General features: G+C 39.3%; 1 protein-coding gene across 1 annotated transcript in view; it reads right to left on the bottom strand.

Annotated features, from left to right (window-relative positions):
* Positions 1-7,246: 7,246 nt before the first annotated feature.
* Positions 7,247-19,227, bottom strand: part of Gycalpha99B (guanylate cyclase 1 soluble subunit alpha 2) — a 68,616-nt gene continuing 56,635 nt past the window's right edge. Inside the window, exons 4-11 of the mRNA XM_017910612.1 lie at positions 13,022-13,367; positions 10,790-11,168; positions 10,064-10,225; positions 9,469-9,607; positions 9,211-9,377; positions 8,912-9,055; positions 8,035-8,189; positions 7,247-7,623 (exon numbers count right to left, since the gene is read on the bottom strand). Of these exons, the coding sequence (XP_017766101.1) occupies positions 7,425-7,623; positions 8,035-8,189; positions 8,912-9,055; positions 9,211-9,377; positions 9,469-9,607; positions 10,064-10,225; positions 10,790-11,168; positions 13,022-13,367 (1,691 nt within the window). The 3' untranslated portion in view covers positions 7,247-7,424. The remainder of the gene's footprint in view (positions 7,624-8,034; positions 8,190-8,911; positions 9,056-9,210; positions 9,378-9,468; positions 9,608-10,063; positions 10,226-10,789; positions 11,169-13,021; positions 13,368-19,227) is intronic.

Here is a 19,227-nt window from a genome sequence, read left to right on the forward strand (position 1 = left end):
CGGATTAGCGGAATTAACCTCAATTACGATTTCGCGCATCAACGACAAGTACCAGCTAACGTTTCGTTCTTCCGTTCGCTCGAAACGTCATTCCCGCCGCATTTTCTCCGTCGAAATTGCGTGCTACATACGTGATATATATGCACATGTACACATGTACAGTCTTTAAAGTCTCGGGCTTGGCGATGCGCGTTTAGAAATTTCATTAGGGTGGCCGACTAGAAAGACGCGGGAAATGTTTGGATTCGTAATATCGATGATTTTAATGTATGCGTTGTATGCTAGGGGAGGGGAAAATCATTTTGATACGCACACGCGACATGACATCAGGGTATTCGTTAAATGTTTAATATTCGATTCGTTTCCATAAGCTGCCGGCACTCATTGCAGTTTAATCGAATGAACGGATCGATCAGCGAGGATCGGTTGAATGAAACGGCACGAAGGATGCACACGTATCTCTGTTTCGTGCATTCGCGTTATGAGAATACGTATGGGAGAACAGGTGCGAATCGGAAATCGCGGCGGTGAAATATTCCGTCGAATGTACTCCATTAAGATGTTCTAATTGATAACGAAGATGCTTCCATTTCATTGCGTGCTGCTCTGATTTATATAATTTTTGTCATACCTTTCCCTTCTTTTTTTTTTGAAGGTAAGGTTGATATCGGAATGGTGGTACAGTGAAGACATTTATCTGCATTTTTTAATAAGAGTTGATATATATTTCTGAATATGGTTGGGTAATATGCCGATATATGAATTGATATACGTTACCGAGCATTGCCACAGTTTATTTATAAAAAATTGGTAAAAAATTCATAAAAGTTACAGTATTTTTTGTTGATATTAGTACTTTCCTCTATGCTTCCGAGTATGGTAGCATTCCAACATAAAAATTAATATGTATACATTATAGGGTAATTTATAGGATACAGGGCATTTTAAAATTAATTGAGAAAGATATGATAGTTCCATAGAGATTTGATGGGATTAATATTCCATTTCTTATTCTTTCGCCTCGCTTTGGTCACTCTTTTTAGTACACTTGTTTGATTCTGTTTACTAGGATTTGAGTAAAGGGAGAGAAAACACGATGCAGGTGCGAAAATAAATTACCAAGTGTTTCTTAATGAAACTTTCGCAGTAGACAGTGCTGTGGTAATTTTTCAAGCCTGTCTCATACTTGTCCTGTTCTCCGTGAAAAGAGGATGACCTGGGACTGAAATGTGAAGAGTGAAAAACATTTGTATTTCCCAGAATGAAACGTGTACAAAATTAGAACTTGCTAATAAAATCAGCCATAATTCAGACGAAGTTACCGATGTTATTAAACGAAATACCGTACGCAACATATCCATTTAATGATCGGTTGTTTAACTTTGTACATAGATCACAGAGGTATTCTAATTTCACTATGGCATTTGACAAAATTTTATCAAAACGGCTTCTGTCATTTTGCGAGGCGATTAGTTAATTTCGAAGTATAAAAAATGCACAAAGTATCTGGCAAGTATTTTTTCCCTGGCAGTTGGTAAACTTTCATTACTTCAATTAAACACTATGCCCACCCAAGTTTCCACTCATTACCGCGTTTTTATAAGTACAGAACTCCGCGATGCACCAACTTTTCGCCGTTTTCCATTCTTTTGTTCATACCCTTCGTACTTTATCCACCAACACTTTCACGAATGCCACTCGTCCACAAAAATTTTCCGATGAATAACTCCATATCTACTTAATTAACCTGTTCGAGGATTCTGACACATATGTGTACGTTTAGTTTCTTAAAAATTATGATTATTATAAGTGTAAAGAAGTTTCTCCTTTATTCTACTTTATAATCACTGCCTTGAAATCATTGCAAAGTTAATTAAAAGAAATTCGTTCCTAAAGAGATTAACTTAATTACTTGAGAGTTATCAATGATTCGAATAATTCTGCTCAATTTCAACCTTTCAGAGTAATAATCTCGATTTCTTAATTTCATCCAAGCCCACTGTCAGTTTAGTCGTAGCTGTTACAAACTATTACGAGAATGTAATTAAGCGAAGAATGCAGATAATGCAATGTATATTAAACTTGGGATAGTTGAAATATCCCACCAGCGGCGTTTAACCACGTGAGTATTATTAAAATATTTACTTACTCAAGTAAAAACGAAGGTCAGCCTGCTGCTCAGTTATTAGCATTTTACTCGTCCTTTCGTTCTTCCCTTGTCCTTTTCTTTCCCTCGTTGCTGCCGCCTTTTCGTTGCTATGAATTAAACCTGGAAGCGCGTAAATTCGTCGTTGATTTAAGGAAACGTAACGCACTAGAATGACATTTAGTTCCACGGAATATCGCGCGGAATTCATACTTGCCTTAGCGAAGATTACGTTCCATTCGGCAGACATTTCCACGAGTTTTCGCATTTCCATCGCAGTTGACTGATCCGCCGACACTGGCCGCGATTCCAATTAAAGCAGGATCTGGAAATTTTGAAATTTCGTACACGATACTGGCGTGCCCAGTTGCGTTTCCTAATTAATAGTCTGCCATACACGTCTAATGATTCTCGAAATGCACAGAAGTGCTCGCAAATCGATTACTTCGGTGCATTAGCCCACAGCAAGCAATCTATTGCAAGGAGCTCACTGGCTCACCAACAATGCACTCATTGAAATGGAATATTGTATATTTCGAGTGTAAAGCGGAGATAACGTGAACCCCGCGCATGGAATATACTTATCGAATTACGAATCAGGTACCAGAAGAAAGAAATTATCGCTGGCTCGCGGTCCTCTTCAACGACCACTATTTCGACGAAGCTTAATCTCCATTTAGTATCACCAATCCACCGATTAAATGTAGGATAGACATCGTAATCTTGAATCTGTAACTTTTTCCAGCTTAAACCGGTATTTTTCGATCGACGTGTGCTAGAATTCTATTAAGATTCCTGTAGAGATAAAAATATTCGGAATTTTGGGAAACATGATTCGTGCACGAACCGATCACTGTCTCGAGCAAATTATTAATCACATAAATGATAAAATGTGTTATAATTTCTAATAAATATGGTGTGCCGCAGAGACCTAACTGGTTTCGGAACGTGTCGCTGATCTAAAATAGTTGAGAGACACTGTGTTAACCCTTAGACTATCGGAAAGCTATTATTTTGGCTATTATTATTCGAAATCAAATTTAGTGCATCATTTTCCAAATATATATACTTATTACGAGATAAACGAGGCTAAGAGGAATGTATAGCTAAAAGATTAAACTAATAATTGATCTATGATTACGCGACCGACCGACATTAACTCTCTGCAAACACATTGCACGTACACTCGCCATATACTCTTCATACAAACTGCCTCAAAACTGACTCGCGCGCGCCTTTGCAACCTTATTTGAACCTACCAATCTCTCCTCTTTCATACTCAAGCTTCCTTTCTCTATCACTCATTTCCCACATGACCTTGCTCTCACTGGGCCAAGTACTTCAAACACTCAGACGTATTCCTAAACTTTCGCTCGCTGCTCGTACTCGATACAGTCATAAATATCCCGACAATACTATCCCTGCTGTCATTTTTCCCTCCGCACGCACTCCAAATATCACCCTGATCGCTCAAGCGAAACTCCAGGCCGCTGTTCATTATCCCTTACCTTGAAGGAAGGCCCGAGTGTTCCCGTGCACCCGCTCTCGAACCCTAAACGATCCTACATATATCGTCTTTCTAACAGTGATGAGTATGTCAAGGAAGCCTGAGAATTACGTCGGTGTATAAGTTTTCTGTACATACCGGTTGATGATAAAAGGTACTAAAAAACGAGCACTCACTTTCCACTGAACTCATTAGCTTCACTATAATCCATACCTCCAATGGACATACGTCCAGACGTGTCTCATGCGACAGCGTAAGTCGGCCTTAAAATGGCCTGTAAAATATTTCCATTGTCAAAGCACGAAGCCTGGAGAGGGAGATTGCTCAAATTGGCTTCTCGATCATCGTAATCCGAGTAATTTTCCTTTCAACGGCCTCCATAGTGTCTAACCATAGTGTCTACCGTCCTTCAGCTGCTTTTCTTCTATAAATGTTCATCAATACGACCATGATTCAACCATGTCCCCTCCATCATTTTCTACCATTAGGTGTAATTTCGTTCGACTATAGCCATACTCGAAGCAAAGAGACGTTACTGAACGGTCACGATGCTCAACATGGCGGACACGCTGAGACGTTCCTTTTCATCCTCTTCCAACCTGTCACGTTTTTCGTTTTATTCTATACGTGCACTTCTCGTTGCACGTCATCTAAGTTATTATTCCCCTATGCCTACTACCGCATACTTCTCCCTTCCACACCCTATTTCCGGCTCGTTTCTTGTATTTTGATATCAGGCTCTGCCTGTCCTATTCCGCGGGCTGCTTCGTTAGTTTCACAGGCGTTTGATTACGGGGCGTAGCCGCGAGGCCCAATGTTTAATTTCTTTCTCTTTGCACGGCCGCGGGTCTCGTTGCGATGAATGGCAGCATAAGAAATAGTAAAGGTACGTTTACACAGGCGGGGCACGCGAAAAAGCACGCGACCAGATACACCAGCGAGGACAGTGCCGCTTCTTTTGTGTCCTCTTTCTTGCCGGCTTTTTGGTTTTACGCTATTTCACCGGTTTCTTTTGTGGACACCGGTAAAATAACTCGAGACTCGGCGCAAATCTCAACGCAGGTCCTTCCACGAATCGGCTACTTCCTACGTCACGAAAATTATTATATCCTGCAATTCCATGATTTCGCGGCTTTGGTTGAAGCTTGGTCCTATCGATCTATAAACCCCTCAATCCTCGGTGATTTTATTCGTTACAGAGAAATAGAAGGTCGAATATTTTCTGATACGAAGTCGACGATATTTTTTAATACGGTTATTACTGAGGTTGTATTTAAATTAACTGGTAGAATCACATTATTTTCTTCATTTTTAATTTTATTCTAGCAATAAATGCGTCGAAATCCATGCGTTATATCAGTGGATCAATGAAATAAATGTAAGTAGGGAAAATAATAAATGGACCAATAGAATAAATATTTTATTTCTGAAATGTAATTTAAAGTATATGTTAATTGATATGGGTCTCCAGAATTTCTAGATGTCGCATCTCGAATTATCTGGTTTCTGCAAGTGTAGTGAGCCTTGAATATAATTATACCGAAGCTAGTTTCAAATAACTTTTCCAAATTTCAGGATTCCGAAATTTTTAAACGTCGAAGTGTCTTTTCTCCAATTTCAGAACTTCGTGACGAATTACAGGATTTCGTAATGAGTTACGAAATTGCTGAATTTTGTAACGAGTTAGGAAAACCTTCTGAACAGCGTGACCACCGTATGTATAGTTAATGGCGGCTCTCGTAACACTGGAACTCGTGGCGACGTTCCGCGTTAGAAGTTCAATGCTGCATTCGTAACACGTGAGTGGAATAAAAGAGAGAAAAAGTAACTACTCCTTTACAACGTGATTACGCCGGCACTATGTTCCAAACTTCCACAACGTGTTCAGATTGAAACGAAAATTGAATTTCCAGCAAATTCTGAAAAAAATCCCCGCGGCATTATTTCGGGGTATTACACGTTATTACCCCTTTACATATTCATCGTTCGCTTTATTCACGATTACCCGGTATCTGCATTTTAATTCCTAACGCGATTAATCCTATCTCGTTTATCCGAACGTTCGATACACCAATGAACATCAACGAATTACAATTACTCTCGGAAATGGGAGGTAAATTCGATTCATGACGTATTCTGAGAATGCCAATTCAAATGGAATACATCAATATACCTTGGAACAAACTGGAGAAACTGCGGCTGTTCGATAGAAGCGCAATTATTTGCACATCTAATTTCGCGATGACTTTCGAATTAAATTGATACATGAAAGTAAACGCAATGCTCGAAGAATTGTAAACGCGGCACATTAAATACCCTTGCATGGAAGAATATTTATCCAAGATAGGGGGAACATTATTAAAATGTACCTATCGATAATATCCCTTGTTAAAAAATAAGCAAGAAAATTTTGTCGGTGAATGAAAAATCTTGTCGAAGTTAAAGAAATATTTGTAATTCTCAAATATAAAATTCTACCCATGGAAAAAATTATAGTATGACGTTCGTAGCTTTTTAATCTCGGTCCTGTTAAATATGGCCGCTCCACTCGTCCTCCTTTACCTTCTTGCGATTCTTTTCCCTGCCAAATTGAGATTCGTACGAATGAAACGGCGATGTCAGGACTAAACGGTAGAAATCGAGGGAAACTCGGTGATGGCCGTGCAGAAAAGCGGAACGTAACGTTTCACGGTAAATAAGTAATGTCGCGACGATGGTGCACCGATGGAGCTTCGTTTCAGACCGCTGGAAAGAAGAAAAAGCCGGACAGCATAACGATAACCGGCTGCTCCGGCAAAGAATACAAATAGTTCTATTATTCGCAGGAACAAAGACCGTTGTGTTGCTTGGGAATCTGGAACAAGTCTTATCAAAAATAAAAGCAACCGGCTTCAAAGGGACAGAGGTAAGTAGGGAACAGAAGAAAAGAATGGCGGCTGTATCGACTCGCGGTAAGTATCGCGAGATATCGATGCTGCGAGATATCGAATGAGATTTTTCTTTGGTAAGTGAACCGAACACGAGGTATCGTGGCAGTCGTAAAACTATGAAATTCGTGGAATTTCAAACGTCCCCATTTACGATCTTGAATATTGCAACCCAAATTAGCAACATTTATCTGACAATAGCCACTCAAAGTTGAAAGAGATACAACAAATAAATAATACGAAATATGTAAAAGTTCTCAATAGAGTTATCACGAAATAATATAATTCTTAATAAGTTATAATTTAGAAGAAGGAGAAAGAAGGAATTTAAAATATTGTCAGAACTACAAGCAATTAATACGAGAAGGAAAATAATATAATTTTTAATAATTAAAATATTTTCAGAAAAACAAACAGGATCAACACGATATAATATAATTTTTAATATGCTGTAAGGAAGATCTTAAAATATTTTCTGTTTGGACGTTCGGTTTCGAGTGATTTTTAATTACTAATAAATTAATGAAAAATGTATGGCGTATTGTCGATGGCAAATAAATTACTCGTGCATGGAGATTTATCGTACAGTTTTATTTGCTCATATGGTCATAAGTATATAATAATTGTAACCTAAAACTCTGCGTATAAATATTATCGAGCCAGGAATCGGCCGTTTAGGCTGGTTAGAATCAGCGTCGTTACACGTTGCCGCGCATTCGCGAGCTCATTGGAAACGATTGTTTACCGAGAAAGTGTTATTATTACGGACAGAGTAGTATTGGTACAGCGACATTCACGAACGACGCATATTCGTTGGGATGGTCTTTATTATTTAGGTATGTATCTACACTCTGCTGCCGAGCCCGTGCTCCCTAATCGCGCTCTGTATATGCAGATCCAACGGGAGAGCAGGGTCCACGTGCTTGTGCTTGTAGCCGTTTAGGAAGTAAGACGTCCCTTCTATGTTACCCGGGAACTCTTTCGGCAGGAACTCTTTTTGCCGTGGTTCCAGGTCAAATCCTGATACGGGATATTTCAATAGGCTGCCATAAACAGACAACAATGTGAGTAAAATTTGGAAACGAAATTCGCTGGAAGAATATAAATACCACAGCGAGTCAACGTTTCGTGTTCCTTTGTCTACCGAGAGGTTCAAACCGGATAATAAAAACGGTACTTATAGATCTTTTATTCGATGGTCTAAGAATACAAGAGTTTAAGTAACAGAGAGAGAGAGAGAGAGAGAGAGAGAGAGAGAGAGAGAGAGAGAGAGGGGGGGGGAGAGAGAGGGGGGGGGGGAGAGAGAGAGAGAAAAGAAAAAAAATGGATTTCGTTTGTTGGATTAAAATTCAGAAGTCGAGTCTCCGTTTACGAAACGAGAATTTCAAGCAACCGAATTACACGGACTCGCTGCATTACCGAATATACATACACTGTGTGTAGGTATTACTTACACATATGTCGTTGGACTAACATGTACACGAAGTGGTTCGCTCAGGGATTCGAATTTATTGGCTAAGGTGACATTGTGCCCAAAGAGACAATACCTTGGCATCTTCTTGCCAACTACCCCTGCTAGTACCATTCCAGTGTGAATGCCAATACGCATCTAAAAATAATTATTTCGTTAATATTTTCCTACGCAGAATCATTAAAATTTGTATTTACTGGAATTTATATTTTACAATTACAGGTTATACGTACAATTTGTACTAATTTGTATAAAGTCACTGGTAACGTTATCTTAAAGTAATTATCTCACGAATAGCCGAAGCAGAAATTACGAAATTGCTTTGACGATTTAAAATAACTTTATACTCGTATTAAAACTACAGATGTTGGAGTTAAAAATATTGGTATTGTGATGAAATATGAATGCGACAAGTGGATCGGTAATACAATATTTAATAACGCTGACATAAATTTATATCAAGTGACAAATTATAAACTGCAATAAGTCGCGGTCTCGGGATCGCATTAAATCCACGAGGTGTAACCTACTTTAAAAGTTAATACAACCGCATTCAGCGTACTTATCGCCCTTTCTGCTATCGCGAGGAAGGAATACTTTTAAATGGGAAAAGTTTTAATAGTCTTACTGATAGGAATAATAAACAATTGAATATCATTTCCTTAAAGCGTACGTATAACTTGCAACATTTTTGCTACCTCTTGTATCATTTAATTAAGCTTATCGTTTAAATTATCGGGAATTAATCGAACTGAAAAGTAAATAATGAAAATAAAACAATTTTAGCCAACGTAAAATTTGTTAAATAACTTTTCGAAGGAGATTTTGTCTAATTCACACGAGTAAAAATATTTTCTTACCCTTATTGGTTTACCCTTATGAGTCAAATGATGCGAACATGCTTGTATCATTTTTAGAGCCATCCAGGATATTTTTTGTGCATGTATGAAGGTGTTACGATGGAGGCCACACGCAACGCAATAGGCATCTCCAATTGTTTCCACCTGAAATTTCGATTTTATCCAATAAGAAAATTCGTAACCTACTTTATGCGATAATTTCAGTGCTCTACTTAAAAATGAATAAATGTATCAGACATGCAATTTAATAATTTACTGCGCAAGAATTATTGCGAATAAGAAATAAGGGAAATTCGCACCTTGTAAACGTCTAACTGACCACAAAACGAGTCAAACTGTTCATAAAGATTTTGAAGCATGTTGATAACCATCATCGGTGTCGCGGTGGAACAAATTTCCGTGAATCCCACGATATCGCTGAAAAGCATTGTCACCTCTGGATAAGTTTTTGCCTCGATCGTTTCTCCTGAAATACGAAAATTTTGAATTGAACGAACTTAAATGAAATAAAAATTCGAAACGAGTAATTTAAGAAAAGAAAGGTGTCGACTATTTACCCAACCACAAACGTTTCGCTATATCTGGAGGGAATATAAGATGAAGCAAGCTCACATTCTTTTCTCTCTCCGCAGATACAGCTAGATTTGCCTTTTCTATGGAGCTTTTCAACTTATCCATCCGTCTCCTCAGACCATCCTGAGTCATGGAAAATTATTTTCATTTTCCAATTGTCTTTCGTAAGGTTAATACAATTTTTTAAAAGGAAAAGGAATTTAAAAGCGCGATTTATAATTTATTCTGTTGCAACGAGCGCGCGACTTTATCGACACCGAGCGGCTCCGTCCGTTGCTCTGAACGGTGGCGCCATCTAGAACTCAACAATCGTACACTGCTGCCATCTGTCCCGCAAAATAAGGATTCTTTCGACCGTCCATTCTTTAAACACGTATACTACACGAACATGATTCCTCCTTTTGAAAATCTCAATTACTAACTCAAGAAATTATAGAAACGAAGTCACATGTTGGAAATCATTTTTGGTTTTCTCTCAACTTAATGCAGCGTTTAATGGAACGTATAATATTATCGTTCGTATAAATTCCATTGATACAAATGTAACGGTATCGGGATAAAATGTAAATTTTATTGTACCTGTGCCCTGGCCTGTTCCCCCACCAAGATGACGTCTCTCGTGGCGTCAATAAAAAGTCCTCGGCCGGTTAATCCTTCCAAGCCGTTCAGGAATGGTGAGCTCACGAATAGGATGGAATCCGATTCAGGACAATGGACCATCTGACCCTTCATCTCTAAACCCTGGAATGATTGACATTACATTAGCAGCAAAATTTTGAGAACTCCAACAAATGTGATGTACACATATACGTACACATATAGTGCTCGAGCATAACAAACTAGGGTTTTATAAATACCTATAACCTGACATAACCTAACATAGCCTAACACAATTTTTACCCCAATTAAGTTCTCCTCAGTCTTCGTAAAGGTTAGTTGCTACAATTGTCTGTTCCACGAATCATTAAAGTTATTACCCCTGGCCTAAGTGACTGTCTTTAAAACCTTCATTGAATATCCTGTGTACAACGTTATCTTCCTGATTCTCCTTCCAATATACGTATAATCAGTTATTGAATTTAACTTGTGACGTTATTTCATTTTTTAAAGATTCTACTTTTTTCCCACTGAACGATAATTTAATTGTGGTAGGTTTAGCATTAGAGATGCAAATTGTCAGAGACAGTTTAGTCCTTACCGAAGTGTCCGTGCAACAACAGAGAGATGGAAAAACGCGTGTCTGTCGTGTGAGAGTGTAGAAATAAGTGTTGCTTATTTCCATACGAATAACGTATTCATGTATACCTCCGCGGGATATTTATCGACGCCTTGAGGTCTCTGGAGGGTGAGCACAAAAGGTGTGTTCGCGCGCTTCAGTATCTCGTGAAAGGTCAGAGTGACGCCGCGTGGCCGTGTAAATGCGAAGTACGTCGATATTTCTCTGCCCAATCGGTTCAGATGATGCCCGAAAATCCTCATGAATCCGACCCCCAGCTGCACCAGCTCTAATTGCCGGTCGACCACGAAGTGCCATGGGAAGGCTTTGCAGAAGCTCGCCACCCCCATGCTGAGATCCGTGGCCTTGGTTGACAGTGGACGGAACAAGGACGCGACTGTGTCGAGATTACCATCGATTTCTGGATCGACAAAGTGCTCGCTATAGCGTTTTGGTGTGATGTAATACCTGCGAAACAGTTCGTTCCACGTTACAATGGGATACATGGTGCTTCAGTGGGAACAATAGAATTAACAAAATCGCGTTTCGCGTTTGGTTATAAATTATATCATTTCTGATATTTTATACATTGTTTGGGCAATTGAATAGTTACATATATCTGTAATTAATCTGAACGCTATCGTTTTGTGTAATTTAAATATTAAACGAGCTTCAGATTTCAGACATTCCAGGCTTTCTAGTCTTTTCAGATTTCTCAGATTGTCGACTTCAAACCTCAAGAAATTTGAACTTTGAGTTTTCGCTTTGAGATTTCAGATTTCAAACATCAAATTATTATCTTTGTAAATATCTTGTATTAACCGTTTTAGACTCTACACATAAGAATCTACATTTCAGACTTTAAATTGCAGATTTTGGATTCCTCCTTGCAAATTGTAGCAGATTACATAAGAATAATTAACTCGCTTCTAATTCTTTCCACACTTCTTCAGACCCAAATTCCTCTTTCAATTTTCTTCATTCAGCAAAAAGATCTGCCAGTAAAGAGGCTCAATTAAACGTAACTCTAATTACCGACTTCCTATCAGAGCGATGCTTTAAACGATAATATTGGATTAAAGAAAAGTAAGATCGGATTCACGGTTTAACGAGTTCCTTCTCACTGGACGAATGTGTAATGAAGTTCCTGAAATCGGAAAGCCGTTCGCGTGTTCCCGGTTCAAATGTCTGCAAACATCGGCGACCAATATTTGTCCACTTCATAGTGGCGTGATTCCTAGGACTCTTTCGGCATCCGTGTAAATTGAACGATACGATGTCAATACGTACACCATCTCGCTGATCGAACGTGCAAATACTAAATATTGTTCTTTTCAACGTGGCACAGGGCTACATCGATGCGTATTATTCAGTTTCAAGTGTTCCACCGATCAATAAATCGCAAGTGGCTGTGCACGAACCAGATTTCGAATACGCGTTTCCCATTTGGATCCGGAATGGTATATCGAGGAGGGATAGAAAGTAATTAAACCACTTTTTCAGATTAAATTTCAACCCCTTTGCACGCGTTCCTATATACCATGCAATGGAACTTTATTAATATTTTCATATTAAAACACACGGCTGGTTTCATCAGCATAGCTTGTAATTGAACGCGGAAAGGCTAATAAACAGATATCCTTTCTTTCGTCCAAGCTTTCATGAGCTTTCTTTCGTTCAATTTTTAATCAAATGGAAATGGAAAATTATCAGAGAGTATAAAAATAGGTGTACAAAGTTCCAAATTTTCGGAATTTAAAATTAGAAAAAATGTATTTCGTCTTACCAGCATCAACTTCCATTGAAAGCTTCTTCGAGACATTTGGAAATATAATCGATAAAAAGAGGAAATTAGGGTCTAAAATTTGTAACGTTATTTTGCAGAGATTACAAATTCGATTATAATTATGTACATCGAGAAACTCGAAGAACTCCAACCTAACTTTTAAAGTGAGAATGAGTCATCTGTCATTTTTACTTTTCGCGTGGTACTTCATTTGAGCCAAATACTGCTCAGGCAAGCAAATTGGATTACGCTTTCGTGCTCAGGAAAGCAATCTCTACGTCAATCACCTAATTGATATTACAGATTAGAGAAAATGTTCAAATTTGTTGAACAGTATTTTCAGTGTTTTCTCAGTAGAACCACTGCAGTAAAACAAAGAACAAAGATTAAACTATAGCCAATAAAATTTTCCTTTATATCTCGTACAGGCGCTGGTTTCCAAACCGGGATATTCGAAACCAAAATCATCATCGAATCTTTCAAAAATTTTCAAAATGCGAAATAAATTAGCCAGAATGCATGGGAAGGAACTCACCTAAAAAATTTCGAGTTGTAGGGATCACGCAGAACGTACACGTTCGCATCGTCGTCGTAGAACCGTCTAGCAATGCCCTTCAGACTGCCTACCATCAGATAGGCCACAAACGGGCGATCAGTGGTGAAATGGAGCTCGATCTCTTTCGGCGTTGCGATGCAGACGAACTCGGCTTCCCCCACGAACCCAGCCTGATGTTGGACCACGTCGTTCACGCCGTCCAAAGTGGTGAGGAAGGCCGTGAGATCGTTCCCGAGGCAACGGAACGCTCGTTCCAGCAGACCCACGCAAGGGGTGAAAATTAGCTCCTGGCCAAGCTCATCGTAGAACATGCTCGCGTTTACGTCTGAAAATCATTCGTTGAATTAGCCTCGACCTTCGTCGTGGGACCAGGAGCTCCGAATGTGACCATTCTCAACTAGAGAAGCAGAAGAATCGCTTGTTCTAGTCGCTCGAACGCTGACCTAGGTGCTTTACATTTGAACAGGTTTGCTGCTATGTGGGTCAGGAGTGACCCACAGTTCCCACTTACTGTTAGGTGTTCCTCCGATCGATGACGGGGCCAGGAGGGAGTAATTGCTACTTTTCAGGGATTAGGGGTGGAGAATGTTTTGATTGCTTTAGTTAGGTAGCTGGCTTTTGGGGTAGCAGCGTTTTAGTCTAATTCGATTTCCATTCGACGAGAAATTTTTCACCTCGCGAATGCATGGAGAATCTTGGGTACTCTATTTTGGGTATAATGCAAGTTGATGCTCTTTTGAGTATTGGGACCTTTGGACCAAATATGTTTAATCTTTAGTTCCCTGTCACTCTGTGGTAAAAATTTCTCCTTATTGAAAATTGGCCGTTGAAAATTGTTAAAACGTTAATCGTTCATTTCACCCCATCAGAATCATTTTCCAGCTTCACCCTTGTATGATCTTTCATTAAAATCAGAATAATCAGGTTAGACAATTCTTTTTTGAAATGTAGCGTTCGAACACTTTCGCCAGTTAGTGTATTTCTCCGACAACCCTTGTGCAGCCTATTTAAAATTTCTGGTGGTCATATATTCCCCAGAGTAGGGTTTTTCCATATTACAATTTTCGTTGTTCGCGTCTATGAATGTTGGTCGAATGCAAACGGGAACGTCGTTGTTTCTGCATCCCCAAAGTCATAGAAACTCGCGTCACGCGTGTCCCGATCCGAATGTCACTGGTCGGATCGAGGACTTAATATCTGCTCGTTTACGGCAGGTTCGAACGATGTTTCTCGATGGACGGAGAAATTAAAAAAAAATAGAAAAATAAAAGAAAGGAAAAATGGAAAAAGAGAAATAGAGAAAGAAACAAATCAGCACGGAGTCGTCGGATCTCTCGTTCCACCGGGCTGTTCGTCATGGCGGCCTGAATGCGACCGTAATTTCGCTGACGAGGCAGCCAGCGACGAATTACTCGAACCGCCCAACCCTGCGATAAAGAGCAGGCAAAAAGGAGAAACAAATAAAAATTCCAATCGTTACATGTTGAGTGCTTCTAATCTCCGGCGATTTTGCCTTGGCCGGTGCTCGTATTGTCATTCCAGCTTATAGCTGTGCATTTCAAGTCGATTCGTATTTTTGCGTAAGTCACCAGGCAGTTAGTTGAGCACGTGAATTGCACGATAAAGGGACCAATTTTATTTTTGAGCGTGAATCTCAGTGACGTGTGTCCGACGGTCTTATATTTGATAAATACATGAGATAGAAACGAATATGCATATACGTATACATGGTGCCTGGTGGTACAGAAAAGCAGAAAATGATTGTACGCGTAAAAATAAGTGGGAAAGGAAGAATACAATTTTTTCGTTTGAGTCTTCGTTATCGAGAAAATCGAGATTGAAAATTCGTGGGGTATGCGCGCTTTTGATTGAGATTCGACGCCGTGAATTTCACTACAGCTCGTATCTGTTCATTTTCATAAATGTTTATAATACTTTACACTTGCATTAAGTGGATTGAATTATAGAATAACGCAAAAAATAGCTAACGAAGTAAAATTGCGATTAAATTTACGTGCACTCCCACGAATTTTCAAGCGCAATTTTCTCGAAGACGGGGCCCCATATGAAAAAATTCTGTTCTTGCCTTTCAACTTGTTTCTATACGTAGAGTATTCTGAACGAACTAATTTTATTTTTTAAATTGTACAAAGTATTAAATTGCCGTGGAATGTTAGATGATGTTTGAGGGTCTTATCTTGCACGTTAGGAGAATTAATTAAAGGTAAAAGTAACTTTTATGAGAACAGACGTCTTTGAATACATTAGGGTCAGAAGCTCTGCGTTTCAAGCTCTGGTGTAATTGGTATGCAATGATTAATTATTACACTAAAGTATATCCAGTAAATTGTGGATATGCAAGGCATTGTCTTGTCCTATTTGGCTGCTTTTTCTGACGTAAGACGATCGATGGACGAGGCAGGAAATGAAAATAGAGATTAAGACGTTTTCCTTGCGAATATATTAATCTGAACGTAGAGGTATTTTCGTTGAGGTTACGTTCTCGGAGGAATCATTGTTCTTGAATTACTTATAGGGAAGCTCAAGTATCCTTTAGTATACCAAGATTCCTGGACATCGGCAATATTCAGATCCAGTGCACATCCATTTTCGTATTTGGGTTTACCTTATGAGGATAAAGCAAATTGATGGGTCGAATTATCGAATTGGGATTAGAATGTTTCATCGAAGGACTGAGTTAATCGCGTTACATTATCCAGGTCACTGACAGATTGTTTTCTAAATTTAGTTCGTTTTTTATAACTACTATCTGCAAAAAATTCAATACCGAGATAAATATTAAATAAAGAATTCAGTGAAGGAGGAGGTACACGAATCAATAAATTTTAATTCAAATGCAAGTATGAAAATAATTTTCGGTTTCAAAGAATTGGAAGAAAAGCTGTTAGAAGGAGTGCATACGTGCCAATAATTATACAGGTGATTTAAGTGAAAAATTAAGAAGGCATTATTCACTTTTACCTTGGAATAAAATAAAATTGTTTTTGATTAAGATAATTAGATCGAATTTATACCTTCATCATAATTAACTATTTTCATTTTATGCATTTCAAAAATTTCGGATCGGAACATTTTCATTTTCATCGACATATGTGTATCTACGGTGTGCAGTAATAACAATGACATTTGACGATAATGTGTTCACGTATCACTGCAGAAATTTCACTTTATGACATTTAAAATTCCAGTTATGTTACTTTCTACAGTCACACGACCAATTACGATATTCAAACCATAAACACCGACATTCTGAACGCTTCATATATTGCTACCAACTGCAACACAATAGCGTAGATCCAATCGATAGAACCAAAGACTCCTTTCCAATTCACTTCGTCTTCGAGTTCCGACTGCAGCATGGGATCTCGAAAATAGTTCACCCTATTGCTAGCCTCCTTCGCGAAACTGTACTATCGCAATTCCAATCTCGTATTTCTTCGAATTCACAATAGAAAAGCATAAGTTATGAGAGTGACACTCTCGTTAACCCTAAGACTATAGACAGAGGAGCGATACATATTACCCTTCTATCATATCAAGCAATCTATCATTTCAGATATTTTTAACCTCATCAGGAACGAATTTTGCTTTAAGTTAACGTTACATCGACCTCAAAGCAGCCATTATAAAATACAATAAACCACTATTAGCAGCTTTTATTATTAAGAGTCTCTTTGGTGAATAGTTTACCACCTGTTTCTAACTTTATTTTCGCTTGTAATAATCATAATTAAAAAACAAACTATGTACTAGTATCGTATGTGCTAGTATCCCTGAAGATAATTCCTCAGCTCATACTGTTCAAAAATATTATGGCTTCGGAAAGGCAAATTGTTTAATTGGAAATTGAATTATAATTATTACAGTTATCATAGTAATTCATTTTGGTACCAGTAATATTTTTGTGCGTGCCAGTTTCACGCTTGTGCTAGTGGCACGCTTGCCACAGGGACGCCATGATTGGAGCGAGCGATAAAAATCGACACTGTCGACCTCTAGATGGCTCGGTCGATAAGCGATCGATGGATTCGAGTGCGCGATTGACCGACGGGGTTAGGTACCTCGGAAATCCGGAAATTCACGCTGCATGGCCTGGTTAGTTCTAATAGCTGCTCGTATTATTTCCCACCGAATGTCAGTGGCAGCGTGCGATAATCAATAGCGGTCACCGACCGGCTGTATAGTACATACGGCCAATCGTCTGGAACGTCGCGCGATGCTTCTGTGACAGCCTGCCAAATCGCCCAGCAAAGCTTGACAAATCGATGGCCCCTTGGCAGTTCGCTTTCGCAGCCTGTCGTTGATTACTACGAAACTACTACAGAGGTAAACATATCCAGAGCATAAGGCGAGCGCGACAGTGGGATCGTGTTAGATTAGGTGTGCGTGAAACGTCGTTCTCTTCGATAGGAAAACTTAATTTCGCGCAGCTTCTTTGTAACCTTATTTGCATTGAATTTTCAGTGATATCACTTGATTTCAAAACTGCATATCCGTGTAAATATATTGTTACGATATTCGATACGCTTCGATGTATATAATGTAAAATCGGATATATAGGTTATGATTGGAATCAGAAATTTGTCGATACTTAGTCGGTGCTAGAATGATTCGAATGCTAGTTGAAACTAGTTGTTGATAGAAAAAGTGATGCAATCGTTACAAAGTTGAGCAATATTTTTGGAAAAAGTGGAAACCTTGATAACAATAGGATATCTGTCATCTTATCTCAAGTACCGAACTTGAAAGAGATATCAGTACATTCACGATAATTTTCGCAATGGCGGGTCAGATAAACTTTTAGTTTCGAGTGTACACAGGAGAAATTAATTTTGCGAACGCAGATTTAATTAAATCGATCTTGACAAAGATAACGTTACATTATCATGAGTACCAACGCAAGTGTCCAAAGTTCATGTTTACCCACAATGCGTCAGGGCAGGAAGCTGTTTTCGGTTATGCGATTTCGGACAACCTCGGTGCACACACACGAAAATATGTATGGGTGATTTCAGGTGACGTAGCACGTAATGTTTGCGGAAATAATGTTTGCTGAAGAATTCATGAGTTTGTACTGCAATTTCGAGGGAATAGACGAAGCTGAAGCTTCGCCTAGGTATACCGAGTCGTTACGATGTTATCGATTGAACACCGTTCACAGTCTTGCCTGTACAGCACAATGTGACTCGAACTTTCGCGTCTGTTCAACCATCTTCGATGGGAACACGAACTGAAGATGGAAAATGAATGGTTCACGGATTCAAATTCGCGTTCCCATTCGACAGAAAATAGGTCCACAGACGGAGAAATTTCTCGCGGAAGATGGGAAGAATATGGCGGATAAAACCAAGTATGCCAATCGTGTTTGAAATTTAGAAACCTGTTCTGTGGACAGTGACTTTTTACGCTTTAGTGTCAAATTCCTCAGGATCCTGAAAATTTTATTTCTGGAGAAACTGTCGTTCCATGGCCGTGGACTGCGAGGGAACCATCATTTTTGGAGAACCTGCTGCACTGAGCGATATAAATACTGCAGGGCATGGATTGCGAAGGACCCAACGGAAACGTGATTTCGTCTGGCTTTCCGAGAAAAGCGTATAGCTGAGAAGATCTTCCAGAACTTGTTCTCCGTGCTTCCATTTTCTTCCTTCACGATCTACTGTCACGAAACGCGAAAATCCCGACGAAGGAACACCACAGGCACGCAACATCGTATGAGAGGAAATAGCCTCGGAGTTTCCGGAATCGATACCTCAGAACGTAACACGGGAACTATCAGTAATTACACGGATACCACGTCTTTGTACCTATGTACGCTTCTTTTCGCTGCGTGAGATCGAAACCTGCCGGTATCTCCGGTCAGGACAATCTCTCGTCCCTCTGCCATCCATTAAAGACGTAGCCACTGTTCCATTAGTAGAGCAACGTTAAGGCAACAATACGGTCAATCGAAATACCACAGGGCTTCTTCACGGTCCGCTTTGAGCCGCGTCCATTGACGTAACAGTTGTGAACCACGTTTATTCCTGAGTCCATTCCGATGATGCGCGTTCTGCTCCCTTTGAGGGGACGTTGATATTCACGGCTGATCGAATTGGGACAATGCGTCGAGAGGGAACACTTTGCAAACCGACGACCTACCGGTTACATACGCTCCAGCATGC

The sequence above is a fragment of the Eufriesea mexicana genome, unplaced genomic scaffold (genome assembly GCF_001483705.2).
Source record: "Eufriesea mexicana isolate 0111107269 unplaced genomic scaffold, ASM148370v2 scaffold76, whole genome shotgun sequence".
NCBI classification, from domain to species: Eukaryota; Metazoa; Arthropoda; class Insecta; order Hymenoptera; family Apidae; genus Eufriesea; species Eufriesea mexicana.